Raw genomic sequence first — 19,100 nt, 5'->3', positions numbered from 1 at the left:
TTATTTACCCGTTTAAAAAAAAACCCAACAAAACCCTTATTTTCTTCGTCCCCCGTCCCTCTCCCCCCACTCCCCCCCACAGCAGCGCTCCACCAATGGTGACTGAACTCCAAATCTTCTCAGCCATGCCTGGTTCCCCCGGATTTAAACGGTGCTTAACCTTCAGGATATCAATTCCTGTATCGGATGGTCACGCTCTGTGCATCCGCTGTCTTGGGGAAACCCACGTATCTCAGAAGTGTCCACGCTGCAAAAAAAATATCTGCTAGGACACTGACAGCCAGGGACCTCCAACTACAATTCCTAATGATGGAAAAATCCCTCCGGCCAGCCTCTGACCCAGAGTCCAGGACTCCTCCTGGCCAACAGTCTCTGGCGACAGCCTCAGACAAGGATTCCGGATAAACTGTGTCAAAGGACCCTGCCCCTAAGAAGGCGACCAAACATCAGTCGCAGTCATCGCCACAAAGAGATATTCCCCCCCCCCCCCCCAAAGAAGCGGTCTCCTGGTGAAAAATCTGCCCTGGTACCGATGGCATCGAGAACCTCGGACTGAGAGGCACCAGGAACGTCTGGTACCGAGATGTCCCGAGGAGCCAAGGCACCGACGCAGCCAGGCTCTCATTCAGGTGCATGGGCGAAAGCTAAGCTCCCTAGCTCACTGACAGTGCCTAAGAACGCCTTGGCACCGACTAGTGTAATGGTGCCATCTGCCGCATATACACAGCCTAGCAAGACCTCGGCACCATCAGAGCATACTATGCTGCAATCCATGGCACCGAGTTTCCCAGTACTGCAGCTCTTTACCAGTCAGGCGGAGCTGGCAATCTCCTCCACGCTGGCAACCCCTTTGTTCGGTACTGACGACACCCCAATCAGGCCAGGACCAAGCCGAACAGGCACTCCTGCTAGATCTGCACAACCACTCTTTAGCGATGATGAGGAAGGGGATGACTTAAGTCTTTTCACCCCTCGCCATTCCTCCCCGAAACCTGGACCCTCACACCAGCAACCACCCATGCAAGGGCACAACTGGCAGACACGACCATGGATGCCCCTGCCCATTGGTATTCCATCCGCTTGGCCATACTGGGACCTATCGGCAATTTATAGGGCTCAAACTCTTATACCGCCCAATCCTCCAGCACCTAGGCCTACTCAGTCCCCATCACCGAGGGGACCACCGCCATCAGAAGACCAGGAAGAAGAGGGAGAGGAGCCCGAAGAGGCCCCTTTAGGTGATACACTGCCGCCCACTCATATTTCGTCCTCATCCTAGGACGAAACAATTATGCCACGGCCTCCCACTACAGGTGACAACTTTAAATCCTTCCAAGACTTATTTAAAAGACTGGTAGAATCCCTTGATATCTCTTCAGCAGAGCTGCCAGAGACCCAGCACAAATTTACTGACATCCTGCAGGCATCCCCATCAGCGAAGATAGCCCTGCCCATTAATTCAGCCATCATGGACCGTGCAACGACAATATGGCAGACACCTGCCACTATCCCTCCGTCCTGCAAACGCTCAGACAGGAAATCCTATGTGCCAGCAAAAGGAGCGGAGTTCTTACTCACACGTCCAGCTCCTAATTCACTGGTTGTGGAGGCTGTAAACTGAAGAGGAAAGCAGCACCAGTCAAAACCACCCCTCACGACAAAGACTGGAAAAGGCTCCACCTCTTCGGACGTAAAGCCTATTCCTCGTCCTCACTGCAATTTCACATAGCAAACTACTCTGCTCTGTTAGCTAACTACACTTACAACTTGTTTAGTAAAATGACATCTTTTATTGAACAAATCATAGAATATGAGTGTTGGAAGGGACCTCAGGAGGTCATCTAGTCCAACCCGCTGCTCAAAGCAGGACCAATCCCCAACTAAATCATGCCAGCCAGGGCTTTGTCAACCCTAACCTTAAAAATATCTACGGAAGGAGATTCCACCACCTCCCTAGGTAACGCATTCCAGTGTTTCACCACCCTCCTAGTGAAAAAGTTTTTCCTAATATCCAACCTAAACCTCCCCCACTGCAACTTGAGGCCATTACTCCTTGTTCTGTCATCTGCTACCACTGAGAACAGTCTAGATCCATCCTCTTTGGAACCCCTTTCAGGTAGTTGAAAGCAGCTATCAAATCTCCCCTCATTCTTCTCTTCTGCAGACTAAACATCCCCAGTTCCCTCAGCCTCTCCTCATAAGTCATGTGTTCCAGTCCCCTAATCATTTTTGTTGCCCTCTGCTGGATGCTTTCCAATTTTTCTACATCCTTCTTGTAGTGTGGGGCCCAAAACCGGACACAGTATTCCAGATGAAGCCTCACCAATGTCGAATAGAGGGGAATGATCATATCCCTCGATCTGCTGGCAATGCCCCTACTTATACATCCCAAAATGCCATTGCCTTCTTGGCAACAAGGGCACACTGTTGACTCATATCCAGCTTTTCGTCCACTGTAACCCCTAGGTCCTTTTCTGCAGAACTGCTGCCTAGCCATTCGGTCCCTAGTCTGTAGCAGTGCATGGGATTCTTCCATCCTAAGTGCAGGACTCTGCACTTGTCCTTTTTGAACCTCATCAGATTTCTTTTGGCCCAATCCTCTAATTTGTCTAGGGCCCTCTGTATCCTCTCCCTACCCTCCAGCGTATCTACCTCTCCTCCCAGTTTAGTGTCATCTGCAAACTTGCTGAGGGTGCAGTACACACCAACCTCAGATCATTTATGAAGATATTGAACAAAACCGGCCCCAGGACTGACCCTTGGGGCACTCCACTTGATATCGGCTGCCAACTAGACATGGAGCCATTGATCACTACCCGTTGAGCCCGACAATCCAGCCAACTTTCTATCCACCTTATCATCCATTCATCCAGCCCATACTTCTTTAACTTGCTGACAAGAATACTGTGGGAGACCATGTCAAAAGCTTTGCTAAAGTCAAGGAACAACACATCCACCGCTTTCCCCTCATCCACAGAGCCAGTTATCTCGTCATAGAAGGCAATTAGATTAGTCAGGCATGACTTGCCCTTGGTGAATCCATGCTGACTGTTCCTGACCACTTTCCTCTCCTCTACGTGCTTCAGAATTGATTCCTTGAGGACCTGCTCCATGATTTTTCCAGGGACTGAGGTGAGGCTGACTGGCCTGTAGTTCCCAGGATCCTCCTTCTTCCCTGTTTTAAAGATGGGCACTACATTAGCCTTTTTCCAGTTGTCCGGGACTCTCCTCCCCCCCCCCCCCCCGATCGCCATGAGTTTTCAAAGATAATGGCCAATGGCTCTGCAATCACATCCGCCAACTCCTTTAGCACTCTCGGATGCAGCGCATCCGGCCCCATGGACTTGTGCTCGTTCAGCTTTTCTAAATAGTCCCGAACCACTTCTTTCTCCACAGAAGGCTGGTCACCTCCTCCCCATGCTGTGCTGCCCAGTGCAGCAGTCTGGGAGCTGACCTTGTTCATGAAAACGGAGGCAAAAAAAGCATTGAGTACATTTAGCTTTTTCCACATCCTCTGTCACTAGGTTGCCTCCCTCATTCAGTAAGGCGCCTACGCTTTCCTTGACTTTCTTCTTGTTGCTAACATACCTGAAGAAACCCTTCTTGTTACTCTTAACGTCTCTTGCTAACTGCAACTCCAGGTGTGATTTGGCCTTCCTGATTTCAGTCCTGCAGGCCCGAGCAATATTTTTATACTCTTCCCTGGTCATTTGTCCAATCTTCCACTTCTTGTAAGCTTCTTTTTTGTGTTTTAAGATCAGCAAGAATTTCACTGTTAAGCCAATGTGGTCGCCTGCCATATTTACTATTCTTTCTACGCATTTGAGATGGTTTGTTCCTGTAACCTCAATAAGGATTCTTTAAAATATAGCCAGCTCTCCTGGACTACTTTCCCCCTTATGTTATTCTCCCAGGGGATCCTGCCCATCAGATCCCTGAGGTTGTCAGTGTCTGCTTTTCTGAAGTCCAGGGTCTGTATTCTGCTGCTCTCCTTTCTTCTCTGTGTCAGGATCCTGAACTCAACCATCTCATGGTCACTTCCTCCCAGGTTCCCATCCACTTTTGCTTCCCCTACTAATTCTTCCCGGTTTGTGAGCAGCAGGTCAAGAAGAGCTCTGCCCCTAGTTGGTTCCTCCAGCACTTGCACCAGGAAATTGTCCCCTACACTTTCCAAAAACTTCCTGGATTGTCTGTGCACCGCAGTATTGCTCTCCCAGCAGATATCAGGGTGATTGAAGTCTCCCATGAGAACCAGGGTCTGCGATCTAGTAACTTCCGTTAGTTGCCGGAAGAAAGCCTCGTCCACCTCATCCCCCTGATCAGGTGGTCTACAGCAGACTCCCACCACGACATCACCCTTGTTGCTCACACTTCTAAACTTAATCCAGAGACACTCAGGTTTTTCTGCAGTTTCATACCGGAGCTCTGAGCCGTCATACTGCTCTCTTGCATACAATGCAACTTCCCCACCTTTTCTGCCCTGCCTGTCCTTCCTGAACAGTTTATATCCATCCATGACAGTACTCCAGTCATGTGAGTTATCCCACCAAGTCTCTGTTACTGCAATCACATCATAATTCCTTGACTGTGCCAGGACTTCCAATTCTCCCTGCTTGTTTCCCTTCTTCCATTTGTGTATAGGCACTTGAGATAACTTGCTGTTTGTCCTTCTTTCTTAGTATGAGGCAGGAGCCCTCCGCTTTCACGGTCTCCTGCTCGTGCTTTCTCCCGGTATCCCACTAACCTCAGGGCTTTGGTCTCCTTCCCCCAGTGAACCTAGTTTAAAGCCCTCCTCACTAGGTTAGCCAGCCTCCTTCCGAAGATGCTCTTCCCTCTCTTCGTTAGGTAGAGCCCGTCTCTGCCTAGCACTCCTCCTTCTTGGAACACCATCCCATGGTCAAAGAATCCAAAGCCTTCTCTCCGACACCACCTGCGTAGCCATTTGTTGACTTCCACGATTCGACGGTGTCTACCCAGGCCTTTTCCTTCTATGGGGAGGATGGACGAAAACACCACTTGCGCCTCAAACTCCTTTATCCTTCTTCCCAGAGCCACGTAGTCCCGCAGTGATCCGCTCAGGGTCATTCTTGGCAGTATCATTGGTGCCCACGTGGAGAAGCAGGAAGGGGTAATGATCCGAGGGCTTGATGAGTCTCGGCAGTCTCTCCGTCACATCGTGAATCCTAGCTCCTGGCAAGCAGCAGACTTCTTGGTTTTCCCAGTCGGGGCGGCAGATAGATGACAGAGTCCCCGACCACCACCACCCGCCTCCTGCTCTGCGGAGCTGTGGTCGTGGAACCCCCATCCCTAGGACAGTGGATCTCATGCCTTCCAATCGGCGGAGTCTCCTTCTGTTCCCTTCCCTCAGATGTATCATCTAGTCCACTATCCGCATTAGTACCTGTGGAGAGAACATGAAAACGGTTGCTTACCTGTATCTGCACTGCTGGTACATGGACGCTCCCCTTTCTTCTTCTGGAGGTCACATGCTGCCAAATTTCTTCATCGTCCTCCTGTCCCCGCTGCGTGGCCTGCAACATTGTGCCCGTAGAAGCATATCCTGACGTCTGTCCAGGAAATCTTCAGTTTCTCTTGGGAAATGGACTACCCTACCCTCATGACCATATGACCCTCATAACCTGGTGGGGGTTCTCAACTGTAGATTCATTTGCAACAGTCCACAATATGAAATGCCCTCAATATTGCTCCTGAGTGGGGCTTGGACATAGAATCATAGAATATCAGGGTTGGAAGGGACCTCAGGAGGTCATCTAGTCCAACCCCCTGCTCAAAGCAGGACCAATCCCCAATCAAATCATCCCAGCCAAGGCTTTGTCAAGCCTGAACTTAAAAACTTCCAAGGAAGGAGATTCTACCACCTCCCTAGGTAACACATTCCAGTGTTTCACCACCCTCCTAGTGAAAAAGTTTTTCCTAATATCCAACCTAAACCTCCCCCACTGCAACTTGAGACCATTACTCCTTGTCCTGTCCTGTCCTCTTCTACCACTGAGAATAGTCTAGAACCATCCTCTCTGGAACCACCTCTCAGGTAGTTGAAAGCAGCTATCAAATCCCCCCTCATTCTTCTCTTCCGCAGACTAAACAATCCCAGTTCCCTCAGCCTCTCCTCATAAGTCATGTGTTCCAGACCCCTAATCATTTTTGTTGCCCTTCGCTGGACTCTCTCCAATTTATCCACATCCTTCTTGTAGTGTGGGGCCCAAAACCGGACACAGTACTCCAGATGAGGCCTCACCAATGTCGAATAGAGGGGAACGATCACGTCCCTCGATCTGCTCGCTATGCCCCTACTTATACATCCCAAAATGCCATTGGCCTTCTTGGCAACAAGGGCACACTGCTGACTCATATCCAGCTTCTCGTCCATTGTAACCCCTAGGTCCTTTTCCGCAGAACTGCTGCCTAGCCATTCGGTCCCTAGTCTGTAGCTGTGCATTGGGTTCTTCCGTCCTAAGTGCAGGACCCTGCAATTATCCTTATTGAACCTCATCAGGTTTCTTTTGGCCCAGTCCTCCAATTTGTCTAGGTCCCTCTGTATCCTATCTCTGCCCTCCAGCATATCTACCACTCCTCCCAGTTTAATATCATCCGCAAATTTGCTGAGAGTGCAATCCACACCATCCTCCAGATCATTTATGAAGATATTGAACAAAACCGACCCCTGGGGCACTCCACTTGACACCGGCTGCCAACTAGACATGGAGCCATTGATCACTACCCGTTGAGCCCGACAATCTAGCCAACTTTCTACCCACCTTATAGTACATTCATCCAGCCCATACTTCTTTAACTTGCTGACAAGAATACTGTGGGAGACCGTGTCAAAAGCTTTGCTAAAGTCAAGAAACAATACATCCACTGCTTTCCCTTCATCCACAGAATCAGTAATCTCATCATAGAAGGCGATTAGATTAGTCGGGCATGACCTTCCCTTGGTGAATCCATGCTGACTGTTCCTGATCACTTTCCTCTCGTGTAAGTGCTTCAGGATTGATTCCTTGAGGACCTGCTCCATGATTTTTCCAGGGACTGAGGTGAGGCTGACTGGCCTGTAGTTCCCAGGATCCTCCTTCTTCCCTTTTTTAAAGATTGGCATTACGTTAGCCTTTTTCCAGTCACCTGGGACTTCCCCCGTTCGCCACGAGTTTTCAAAGATAATGGCCAATGGCTCTGCAATCACATTCGCCAATTCCTTTAGCACTCTCGGATGCAACTCGTCTGGCCCCATGGACTTGTGCTCGTCCAGCTTTTCTAAATAGTCCCTAACCACCTCTTTCTCCACAGAGGGCTGGCCATCTACTCCCCATGTTGCGATGCCCAGCGCAGCAGTCTGGGAGCTGTCCTTGTTAGTGAAGACAGAGGCAAAAAAAGCATTGAGCACATTAGCTTTTTCCACATCCTCTGTCACTAGGTTGCCTCCCTCATTCAGTAAGGGGCCCACAGTTTCCTTGGCTTTCTTCTTGTTGCCAACATACCTGAAGAAACCCTTCTTGTTACTCTAAACATCTCTTGCTAGCTGCAGCTCCAGGTGCGATTTGGCCCTCCTGATTTCATTCCTACATGCCCGAGTAATATTTTTATACTCTTCCCTGGTCATATGTCCAACCTTCCACTTCTTGTAAGCTTCTTTTTTATGTTTAAGATCCGCTAGGATTTCACCATTAAGCCAAGCTGGTCGCCTGCCATATTTACTATTCTTTCGACTCATCGGGATGGTTTGTCCCTGTAACCTCAACAGGGATTCCTTGAAATACAGCCAGCTCTCCTGGACTCCTTTCCCCTTCATGTTAGTCCCCCAGGGGATCCTACCCATCCGCTCCCTGAGGGAGTCGAAGTCTGCTTTCCTGAAGTCCAGGGTCCGTATCCTGCTGCTTACCTTTTTTCCCTGTGTCAGGATCCTGAACTCGACCATCTCATGGTCACTGCCTCCCAGATTCCTATCCACTTTTGCTTCCCCCACTAATTCTTCCCTGTTTGTGAGCAGCAGGTCAAGAAAAGCTCCCCCCCTAGTTGGCTCGTCTAGCACTTGCACCAGGAGATTGTCCCCTACGCTTTCCAAAAACTTCCTGGATTGTCTATGCACCTCTGTATTGCTCTCCCAGCAAATATCAGGAAAATTAAAGTCACCCATGAGAACCAGGGCGTGCGATCTAGTAGCTTCTGCGAGTTGCCGGAAGAAAGCCTCATCCACCTCATCCCCCTGGTCCGGTGGTCTATAGCAGACTCCCACCACTACATCACTCTTGTTACTCACACTTCTAAACTTAATCCAGAGACACTCAGGTTTTTCTGCAGTTTCGTACCGGAGCTCTGAGCAGTCATACTGCTCCCTTACATACAGTGCTACTCCCCCACCTTTTCTGCCCTGCCTGTCCTTCCTGAACAATTTATAACCATCCATGACAGTACTCCAGTCATGTGAGTTATCCCACCAAGTCTCTGTTATTCCAATCACGTCATAATTCCCTGACATCACCAGGACCTCCAGTTCTCCCTGCTTGTTTCCATTCACTGGGTGATGCCCTCCTCATAAAATGGGAAGCACCGCTTCCGTGTTCCCCCCCCAATTTCTCTACTGAGCTGTGTGTTACACAAAATCAGACAGGACAAGAACAGGCGCCTAACACAGATGGCGGTGAGCACATCTTGAACCCTTCCACAGCTTCCTCACCTCTTGACACAGGATGCTGGTCGCATCATTCACCCTGACCTAGCAGTTCTCCACCTCAAGGCCTGGTTATTCCATGGCTAATGGGCTTGGACCAGGATTACTCTGAGGAAGTAAGACATTGTCTTGAATAGTTGCAAACAGAGCACACGCAAAACATACGCTTATAAGTGGGTACGCTTCTGCACCTGATATGAGGCTCATCATATGTTGCCGCACTCTGTCCCTCTACCCAGAGTCCTGCACTACATAGTAGGCCTTAAAAAGGTGGGCCTTTCCAATAGCTCTGTAGAGGTGCACTTAGCAGCAATCACCTCCCTATGTGATAAAGTAGATGGAACCACGATCTTTGCCCATCCAACAACCAAACGATTCTTAAAGGGCATGACCAACATCTACCCTCCTCTGAAATACCCTACTCCTATATGGGACTTTAACCTCATGGGGAAACCATTCGAACCCCTTGTGACTTGCTCACTGTTACATGTGTTGATGAAGGTCTCCTTCCTTATCGTGATCACTTGAGCAAAAAGAGTAGGGGAGCTAGGACCCCTAATGGCACACCCGCCATATACTATATTCCATAAAGACAAAGTGATCCTAAGAGCCCACCCTAAATTTATACCTAAAGTCATCTCCACATTTCATTTAAACCAACTGATTTACTTACCTGTGTTTATTCCAAAACCTCACGCCGACGCCAGGGAGGCATCCCTTCACACTCTCAATGTCTGTAGAGCTCTGGCCTTCTACCTAGAAAGAATAAAGTCATTTAGAAAATCATCACGTCTCTTTCTATCAGTCACAGAGCGTATAAAAATATTGCTCGGGGATGCAGGAGTGAAATCAGGAAGGCCAAATCACACCTGGAGTTGCAGCTAGCAAGAGATGTTAAGAGTAACAAGAAGGGTTTCTTCAGGTATGTTAGCAACAAGAAGAAAGTCAAGGAAAGTGTGGGCCCCTTACTGAATGAGGGAGGCAACCTAGTGACAGAGGATGTGGAAAAAGCTAATGTACTCAATGCTTTTTTTGCCTCTGTCTTCACGAACAAGGTCAACTCCCAGACTACTGCACTGGGCAGCACAGCATGGGGAGGAGGTGACCAGTCCTCTGTGGAGAAAGAAGTGGTTCGGGACTATTTAGAAAAGCTGGACGAGCACAAGTCCATGGGGCCGGATGCGCTGCATCCGAGAGTGCTAAAGGAGTTGGCGGATGTGATTGCAGAGCCATTGGCCATTATCTTTGAAAACTCATGGCGATCGGGGGGGGGAGGAGAGTCCCGGACAACTGGAAAAAGGCTAATGTAGTGCCCATCTTTAAAACAGGGAAGAAGGAGGATCCTGGGAACTACAGGCCAGTCAGCCTCACCTCAGTCCCTGGAAAAATCATGGAGCAGGTCCTCAAGGAATCAATTCTGAAGCACGTAGAGGAGAGGAAAGTGGTCAGGAACAGTCAGCATGGATTCACCAAGGGCAAGTCATGCCTGACTAATCTAATTGCCTTCTATGACGAGATAACTGGCTCTGTGGATGAGGGGAAAGCGGTGGATGTGTTGTTCCTTGACTTTAGCAAAGCTTTTGACATGGTCTCCCACAGTATTCTTGTCAGCAAGTTAAAGAAGTATGGGCTGGATGAATGGATGATAAGGTGGATAGAAAGTTGGCTGGATTGTCGGGCTCAACGGGTAGTGATCAATGGCTCCATGTCTAGTTGGCAGCCGGTGTCAAGTGGAGTGCCCCAGGGGTCGGTCCTGGGGCCGGTTTTGTTCAATATCTTCATAAATGATCTGGAGGATGGTGTGGATTGCACTCTCAGCAAATTTGCGGATGATATTAAACTGGGCGGAGTGGTAGATACGCTGGAGGGCAGAGAGAGGATACAGAGGGACCTAGACAAATTGGAGGACTGGGCCAAAAGAAATCTGATGAGGTTCAACAAGGACAAGTGCAGAGTCCTGCACTTAGGACGGAAGAATCCTATGCACTGCTACAGACTAGGGACCGAATGGCTAGGCAGCAGTTCTGCAGAAAAGGACCTAGGGGTTACAGTGGACGAGAAGCTGGATATGAGTCAACAGTGTGCCCTTGTTGCCAAGAAGGCCAATGGCATTTTGGGATGTATATGTAGGGGCATAGCGAGCAGATCGAGGGACGTGATCGTTCCCCTCTATTCGACATTGGTGAGGCCTCATCTGGAGTACTGTGTCCGGTTTTGGGCCGCACGCTACAAGAAGGATGTGGAAAAATTGGAAAGACTCCAGCGGAGGGCAACAAAAATGATTTAGGAGACTGGAACACATGACTTATGAGGAGAGGCTGAGGGAACTGGGATTGTTTAGTCTGCGGAAGAGAAGAATGAGGGGGGATTTGATAGCTGCTTTCAACTACCTGAAAGGGGGTTCCAAAGAGGGTGGATCTAGACTGTTCTCAGTGGTAGCTGATGACAGAAGGAGGAGTAATTGGTCTCTAGTTGCAGTGGGGGAGGTTTAGGCTGGATATTAGGAAAAACTTTTTCACTAGGAGGGTGGTGAAACACTGGAATGCGTACCTAGGGAGGTGGTGGAATTTTCTTCCTTAGATATTTTTAAGGTCAGGCTTGACAAAGCCCTGGTTGGGATGATTTAATTGGGGACTGGTCCTGCTTTGAGCAGGGGGTTGGACTAGATGACCTCCTGAGGTCCCTTCCAACCCTGATATTCTATGAAGAGTGAGGTCATCTCCAAACAAAGACTATTTAAGTGGATTTCTGGCTGTATCCACCTGTGCTATCATCAGAGCAACATTCCAGCTCCAGCTGGGATTCATATGCACTCCACCAGAGCACTAGCCACATCAGTGGCCTTTCTCAGTAATGTACCCATTCTAGACATTTGCAGGGCAGCTACCTGGGCCCCGGCACACACATTTACCAAACACTATGCCCTAGAACAACATTCTGCTGCTGACGCGCAGTTTGGACAATTGGTGCTATCCACCATCAACAGTGATGCTCCGAAGCCCCTCCTTCCATCGGGGGATACTGCTCCATAGTCACCTATAAGGCTGGAGACTACAATGTAGGATTAGGCAAACCAATAGGAGGCATTTTGGTAAATTTTGAGGTTTATATTAGGCAAAAAAAAAAAAAAAGGAGGGTTGGAATAAGATATAAACCCCATGGGCCGAGTAATGTTATTTCAGGATGAAATTTTTAACTCTTTCAACATCTCCATCGTTAACTTGTTAAAATAATTATTGATTTACATACACTCCAGGTTGTAGCATAGAAATGGATTATTTTCCTTATGAAATCTGAAAAAAATAATCCATTTGACAGGTTAAATTATTAATGCAAAAGGTAACTAACATTTTTTTATATTTGTTCCTCAAAAAAAGTTTTAAGAAATTATGCAGGGAATCACTTTTGCAATTTAAGAAAATAATATATGCTTTGCACCGTGGTAGATTTGAGATGGTCTTGTTTATGGAACATATATAGGATAAAAATGATATGTGAGAGGCTCTCACTGTCTGTGCTAAGGGTAGAAGAAGAAAGGGAGTGGCTGAATTCAAGTTGGTGTTTCATAGCTGCTGGGAGGGAAGTGGTTGTGGATGTTACCTTGTAGTTTTGTATTATAGACAGAACTGATAACACAGCTTCTGAGATCTCATCTGCAGTGAGCATGCTAGCAACCTGGGATTGCCAGGAATGAGCAGGCCTTTCTATGCAGTTGCTTCTCCCAGAAGCTGTGGGGCTGGGCACAACAACTGAAAACAGGGAAGGTATCTTCCCTGTGCTTTCAAGGTTCCGCTTGCAAGTGTTAGGGAAAGTTAGCATATGTGCATATGTGATTCCATTTTGGTTTGGGGCCCACCATTGTCTAAAAGCAAACACATCATGCACCAGGAGGAGTGTTCCTTAGATACTGCATTCCTGTAAACCCCCCCGCCCCCCTTTGTTTCCAGCCTGTCTCAACTCCCGGTTTCTGTTCTTTGTCTGTTCCTAACTCCCTGCCTCCTGGCCCTGATGTGAGCCTTCCATCCTGATAAGAAAGGCTACTGGTACATTGCTTCAGGACCATGTTGTCTAGTTGAAATAATGGTTTAGCACAGGGGACGCACTTAGCAGGGATAGGTGGTAGATAAGGGAAGGGTTTGTCTATTGGCTAAGGTTTCCGATGCACGAGGGCAACATGCTTTGCTAAAAGGTACATAATCTCTGTATAACCTGCATTTGGAGTCCCCTCCTGATTAGCAGGGGGGCACCACGCTCGAGCGTAATAAACTTAGTATCTTTGGGAACTCTGCAGTTGTGGACTTTGTTCGTGTGCCTCAGCCTAGACTCGAACTGTGCGTGACCTATCGGGTATAATTCGCAGCAGTTCCTGTGCGTGACCTATCGGGTATAATTCGTAACACAGGTAAGTGGGACACAGAGTTGTAAAAAAATGGACAGGGTAAAAGCAGAGGGAGAGAGGGTTACAGGAGCTGGAGAGTGTAGGTGGAGCAGCAGGGAGGGAGGGGGACAGGAGCTAGGGAAGGGGATTTGGATAGGAGCAGGGCAGGGGCCATGAGATGGGACCAGAAGGATTTGTAACCACTAGAGGACACTCCTCTACTGAGCCTGGAATTGAATACATGAGTCCTTCCTGAGTCTCAACATTCCACTTCTGTGAGCAAATAGCTGTGAAACCCACTAACAAAGTGGGTCTCATTCTGCCTCTAATAGCTCGTCCACACAGAGGATAACACCCTACTACTGCTTCTTTATTTAGTGTGTTAGTTCAAGTGGTAGAGGTCTGTGCTGTAGATTTAAAGTGCTCTTCTGGAAACTCAAATGGGAGTCAGTATGACTCCACCTGGAATTTCTGTTATTTCAATTTCTTGAAAATTATATTTAAAAGCCTGTGGTTAAAGGTCATTAAGGTTGCAAAGTCAAGCACTTAAAAGTCAGAAAATGCCAGAATTAAGGCTGCCTATGTAGGCTGACTTCGGCTCCCTTATGCCTATGCATTATAATGCAGTCTTTAATTATATGATCACATGCTATTTTTCCCACAGGCTCCCTGCCTCATTCAGTGCACAGGATGATGATGATCTGGGGATGAATTAGGGTTGTGTAGTGAATGACGCTGCTGTTTGTAAGATCACTGCCTCATTTGTTGCAGAAGCTGGAAGGTGTGAATGAAGCAGGTGGTTGAAGGAAGAGAGGATGGTTTTATGGTTAAGGAAGTTGAATGCTACTGTGGAGAACTGGATTCTAGCTATGTATCCATCAAGTTCCTGTGTGATGCTGGGCAAGTCTCTTAAATCAGTCTCTTCACAGGTGGCCACTATTTGCATGTTTCTCCTATGTGATACACCTGGGGCCAGATTTGCTAAATTTCTGAGCTGTCGTGACTGCAACTGAAGACAATGGGAGTTGTACATACAACATGCTACATAATGCTAAGTACTCTGAACAATTTCTTGGCTTCCAATGGCCTATGCCAAGGTTCCTTTGTGCTACTATAATAGTTCAAAGATACCTTAAAACCATACTATGAGCCTAGAAAATAAACTATCCAATTAACCTAGCCCTTTTTTTCTCTTTATGAACCAATTCTGATATCAGTGTGTGTATTCATTGTTCATATTACTCAACGAATAGTTTGGATAAGCAACTTTCAGGCTATTGGAAGTTCACAAACTGTTCATGGAAGTATGAGTCCTTTTTTCAGTATTGTTGTTTGAGGACTATAGTGATATTTGTATTCTGGAAACATGTTTTAAAACAAAGTTAAATTGAGTGTTTTGTTCAAAGAGAGCTGAAATGGGAGATATAAATCCAACCTGGGCCATTGGGGAAGCTGTTCTTTATGGCTTCCAGGTGGCAGGCCCTCAGTGTCACTTTAGGAAATAAGACAGGGGGTGAGTGGGGAACAGCAAGAGATGACCTGGTAAGAAGGAGAGAAAAAAGAGAAGAAAAAAAGGTCCCATCAACATGATTGCAGGAATTTCCTTTCACTGGTGAAACTATTGGACAGTCAGAGAAGCTTACTCCTAACAGCACTTGCGGCAAATTAAGCTTTGGAAGAACTGTGTGTAGAAAAGTAAGTCTTGCATAGGTAAGTTAAAGATGCCCTGGAAAAAGTTATTGCAAGAGATTTTTATCATATTTCAATACAGTTCTGCTCAGCTTCCTGAGTGTGTGTTTGTTTGTTTGTATAGCCAAAGAACATACAAGTACCTTACTCCCTGGGTATATTATATCAGTTATCCTGTCCAGTCTGGTCTAAGCTCCTCATCCTGAGCTTTTATTCTGAACTGAGTCAAACATTACCTGAAGTTGGTCCCTTAATGAGATCCATATTTTGGTAGTTATCCACCTGCTATCAGTTAAGCAGTATACAGGGCACTAGTCTTTCAGTTAAGCAGTATAAATTGCCTTTGAGCCTGCTGCAGTGATCAAGAGACTTCACCAGGGGAACAGTATTTGGGAAAAGTATTTGGAAGGGATCTACCTGAGAGGAAGGAAAAGAGCTAGTTCTAGCCTGAAAGAACAGGTAAAATAGCTGTTGTCATTGATGTTTCACACATCCCATTCTTAATATAGTTGGAGAAGGTAATGTGTGAGTTCCTAGGTTTCTATCTGAAATGCTATTGAGTGGTATGAGTTTTATTTGGCTCCCACCACTTCCTTTTAAAATTAGAGCTTGGTCCCAGGCATCCTAGTACAAAAAGGATTAAATCATATTTGCTATGGTAACAGAGGTAGGTGACCTTAAATTCCTCTTGTTAGCTGTTATAATAATTGGCAATTGAGTAACTAATGTTAACATCCAGCAGGTAATTTTTAACATACTTTTTACTGCTTTAAATCTTAGTCACATGCTGAAGACATCTCAAATCCATAACTCAGGAGCCACTGATAAATCCTGAAAACACTGACAGTAATATAATATTTGACAGAAAAATAAAAATATCAACTACACATTAGTTACTAGCGATACATTTCTGTAGTTGTAGTATTCGTGGTTATGTAACAGTACAGTCACTATTGGTGACTTTTTTTTATCACCACCCATGATCAAGATAGCCTGAAGGAAATATTCTTAGCTATGTTTTTTCTGTTTTCAACAGAAAAACATGAGATTTTAAGAAAAATTTTGTTCTTAGTTATACAAGGGTAAATCCAGAATAACTCTGCAAAAGCCAGTGCAATTATCTTGGATCTGCACTTGAGTAATTAACAGTAGACTTTGGTCCTTTGTATGTTGTTGAAATCTGGTTCACTGAATACATCCAGCATTTCTTTCCGGTATTTCTAATTTGCTGATTTGAGATGATACTTTTCTATTCAGTAAGATTAAAAGAGAGTGCTTGGGAAACAGTTGTATGTAAGAGACACAGATGGGACTGCTATAGCTAGAGATCTCTAAAGACTTCTACCACCACAGTATTATGGTAGTCTAGAACATAGATGTAATGTACCCTTTGGAAGATGAATCCCAGGAAGGTCTTATGAAGCACTTGAGAAACTATTGAGAAAATTGGATCAAAGGATAAAATACCTGCAAAATGAATTGAAGTTGGGGACTGAATAGGGAAGGGAAATAAGACAACATAAGCAATATCTGAGACTGACCAAAATATATGGGAAATCAAACTATATGCGAGCAAGTGAAAAATACAGAAGAAAAAACTTCATCCGTGTCTCTTCTATTTCTCTTTTGCTGAGTAAGCAGTAAAATAGAATTGATTTACCAGTCTCCGATCTCCCCTTTTTCATGTAGGTAGTGAGCTGTACAAATTAACTACATTTGTTGGTAGGCACAAGTCTTCTGGAAGTTACTGTTCCAACTCTTTCTCTTAGACAAAAGCACCAAAAACAATGTCTCACAAATCGTTGTTTGGACAGTAATATTTTAATATGTAGTGGGTAAGAACGCTTTTGACTGTGGGGAGAATAGGTCAATGCACACAGAAAAAAATAAGTGAGACATTCTGATGAAATGTCAACAAGACGTTTATTTAAAAATTGAAATCACAGCAGACATTTTAATAATGGAATAATGTGGACTACCCATCACCACCCATGATCAAGACCATTTGGGATTCAGAATATTAAGAGCAGAGCAACTGTGCATAACAGCCGGTGTTCAACATCTGTCATGCTGGAGTCCATTAATGTTCAATTGCATTCTATTGTTTTCAGATTATTCAACCTCATTTCATTGTCATTGTTTCTGCTAGGGATTAATCAACTGTTTACAACTACATGGGGTTTTGGAGTCATAATGGAACCAATTAGTATAGAGTTTTCGACAAATATACAGTATTCAATCCCTAATGAAAAATTACTAATTTACAAGTACTTGGTAACAATTTAATCAAGCTTGAAATCAAATACACAGAATAAATCATAGTGTGACACATTTTTGAGATTCTGCATATTTCATAAAGACAGAATAAAATAAATAAAAGTTGCTTGTAAATTTGTGAATCTCTGTTTTAAAGAGAGCAATAAAAACATGCTGAAATTATATTAAATACCAAAATTAAACATGGTCTTTATAATCAACAGCAGAAATTATCTTTTGGTGATGGTGAACGGATTATCTTTGTTTCTTTTAATTTTAATTGTTCTGAGCTCCTTTTACTCCTTTTACCTATTTGGAGATCTTCCTAAGTAGCAACATTTCCTTTCTATATAAATTTTAGGCACTTGTATATACTGTGTGTTTGCATGCATTATATACATAACCAGAGGGTTCATGTGTGTGTATCACTCTCTCCTCATATATTTTGAATTAATTTTCCATTAAATAAGTCCATATTTACATCTTAATTACTATAGAAATATTTTTCAAAATTTCAATATCTTAAAAATTAAATATATTGCACCTCTCCAGTACCCACTGAAATACTGTGCTCCCTACAGAAATGTTCCATATAGTGTATACAATAGTATTTAAATTCTGCATCATAAAGCTTTTCTAATAGATAAACAGTCATCTGGAGTCAACATTGTACAGTCCCAGACTGTATTATACATTTCCACAAAGCATGAAATTATCCTTTTAACGGTTACCTCTGCCATCCCTAGTAGTTTCTAATAAATACTTTTAGTTATGTGTTGAGAGAGATTTTTTGATGAGTTGCAAAAGATTATTCATTGAAAAGACTTTTGCCTCACTGTTGTGATTCTTGTGAGGCCAGCCAGACATTAGTCCAGATGGCACGCTGTTAGTGCTGGACAGACATGGCTTTGGACATGGCTCTGGGTTTTTTTAATTTTGCGTCTCTTCCCCCCCCCGTTGTTCCCAGGGTGGGAAGGTATTGGGATGGAAGCAGAGAGCTGCCTGCCCACCTGCTGCCACCTGCTCAGCTCTTGCTGCTGCTTTTATAAAGCCTCTTCTTGCCCGTAAGATATGATCACTGCATACCCACAGTAATTGAGGAAGGAGCAATCTTTCTTTCACTCTCAGAAAGTCTTTTTCAGATTGCCACAGTTCTCAATTACAAAATACATTATCCTGAGAAGACCTGGGGCTTTTTCTGCCAGTTGACACAAACTGACCACCGGAATAAATGTGTTTAATCCATTAAAATCTTGTTGGATTAAACAGACTTTTTTTTTCTTCAGAAACTGAATTTTTGAGAATGGAGATGGTGTTTATTTCTCTCATTGCCAAGCTTAAAGAAATGTAAAGAATGACAGAAACAGACTAGTTGCTAACTACAGTTCTGTTTGTTTTTTCTTTATTAAACAATAAGCAACAATTGTAAAACTCCTGGAAAATGGTTATTTTTTTGGAGATGCTGTAAAAAAAAAAAAAAAAAACAAAAAAAAACCAAAAACCTTTCACACTGACTTCTGGGAACACACTCGAAGTACAGATATTGTATTCTAAGACTGTTTTTCCCAACACATTCCAGCTACTACAAATTTTTTGGGAGGGTGAGGAAGGCTCAGTATTAAAGTGGCAACAAATATGAAATCTTCTAAATCAAACGTGGATTCCGGTTTAGAGTCCGATACCCAGTGCAAAAGTGGAACAGGCTGTGTAGTGAAATGTGGCTCAGAAAGAATGGAGAGTGCTGCCAAAAGGAGACTGGCTGCTAATGCCAGGGAAAGGAGAAGAATGCAAGGACTGAACACAGCCTTCGATCGACTAAGAAAGGTGGTTCCACAGTGGGGTCAAGATAAAAAACTCTCCAAATATGAGACCCTTCAGATGGCATTAAGTTACATTATGGCTCTAACTAGGATCCTTGCTGAAGCAGAGAGATACAGCACTGAAAGAGACTGGATAAACTTTCACTGTGAACACTTCCATCAGGAGAGCTACCACACTTATATGGGACAGAAAATGGAAACAGACAATGACCCATACGCACAAAGAATCTTCAGTTATCCACCTGACCATTTTCAAATAGCTAATTAG

General features: G+C 45.1%; 1 protein-coding gene across 1 annotated transcript; it reads left to right on the top strand.

The window, feature by feature from the left end:
• Nucleotides 1-18,647: 18,647 nt before the first annotated feature.
• Nucleotides 18,648-19,100, top strand: ATOH7 (atonal bHLH transcription factor 7). Its single transcript, XM_074959639.1, has one exon. It carries the CDS (start codon nucleotides 18,648-18,650, stop codon nucleotides 19,098-19,100), a length of 453 nt encoding a protein of 150 aa, XP_074815740.1.

Source organism: Natator depressus, chromosome 7 (assembly GCF_965152275.1).
Source record: "Natator depressus isolate rNatDep1 chromosome 7, rNatDep2.hap1, whole genome shotgun sequence".
Taxonomy (NCBI): Eukaryota; Metazoa; Chordata; order Testudines; family Cheloniidae; genus Natator; species Natator depressus.
This window is presented reverse-complemented; position numbering and strand designations above follow the sequence as displayed.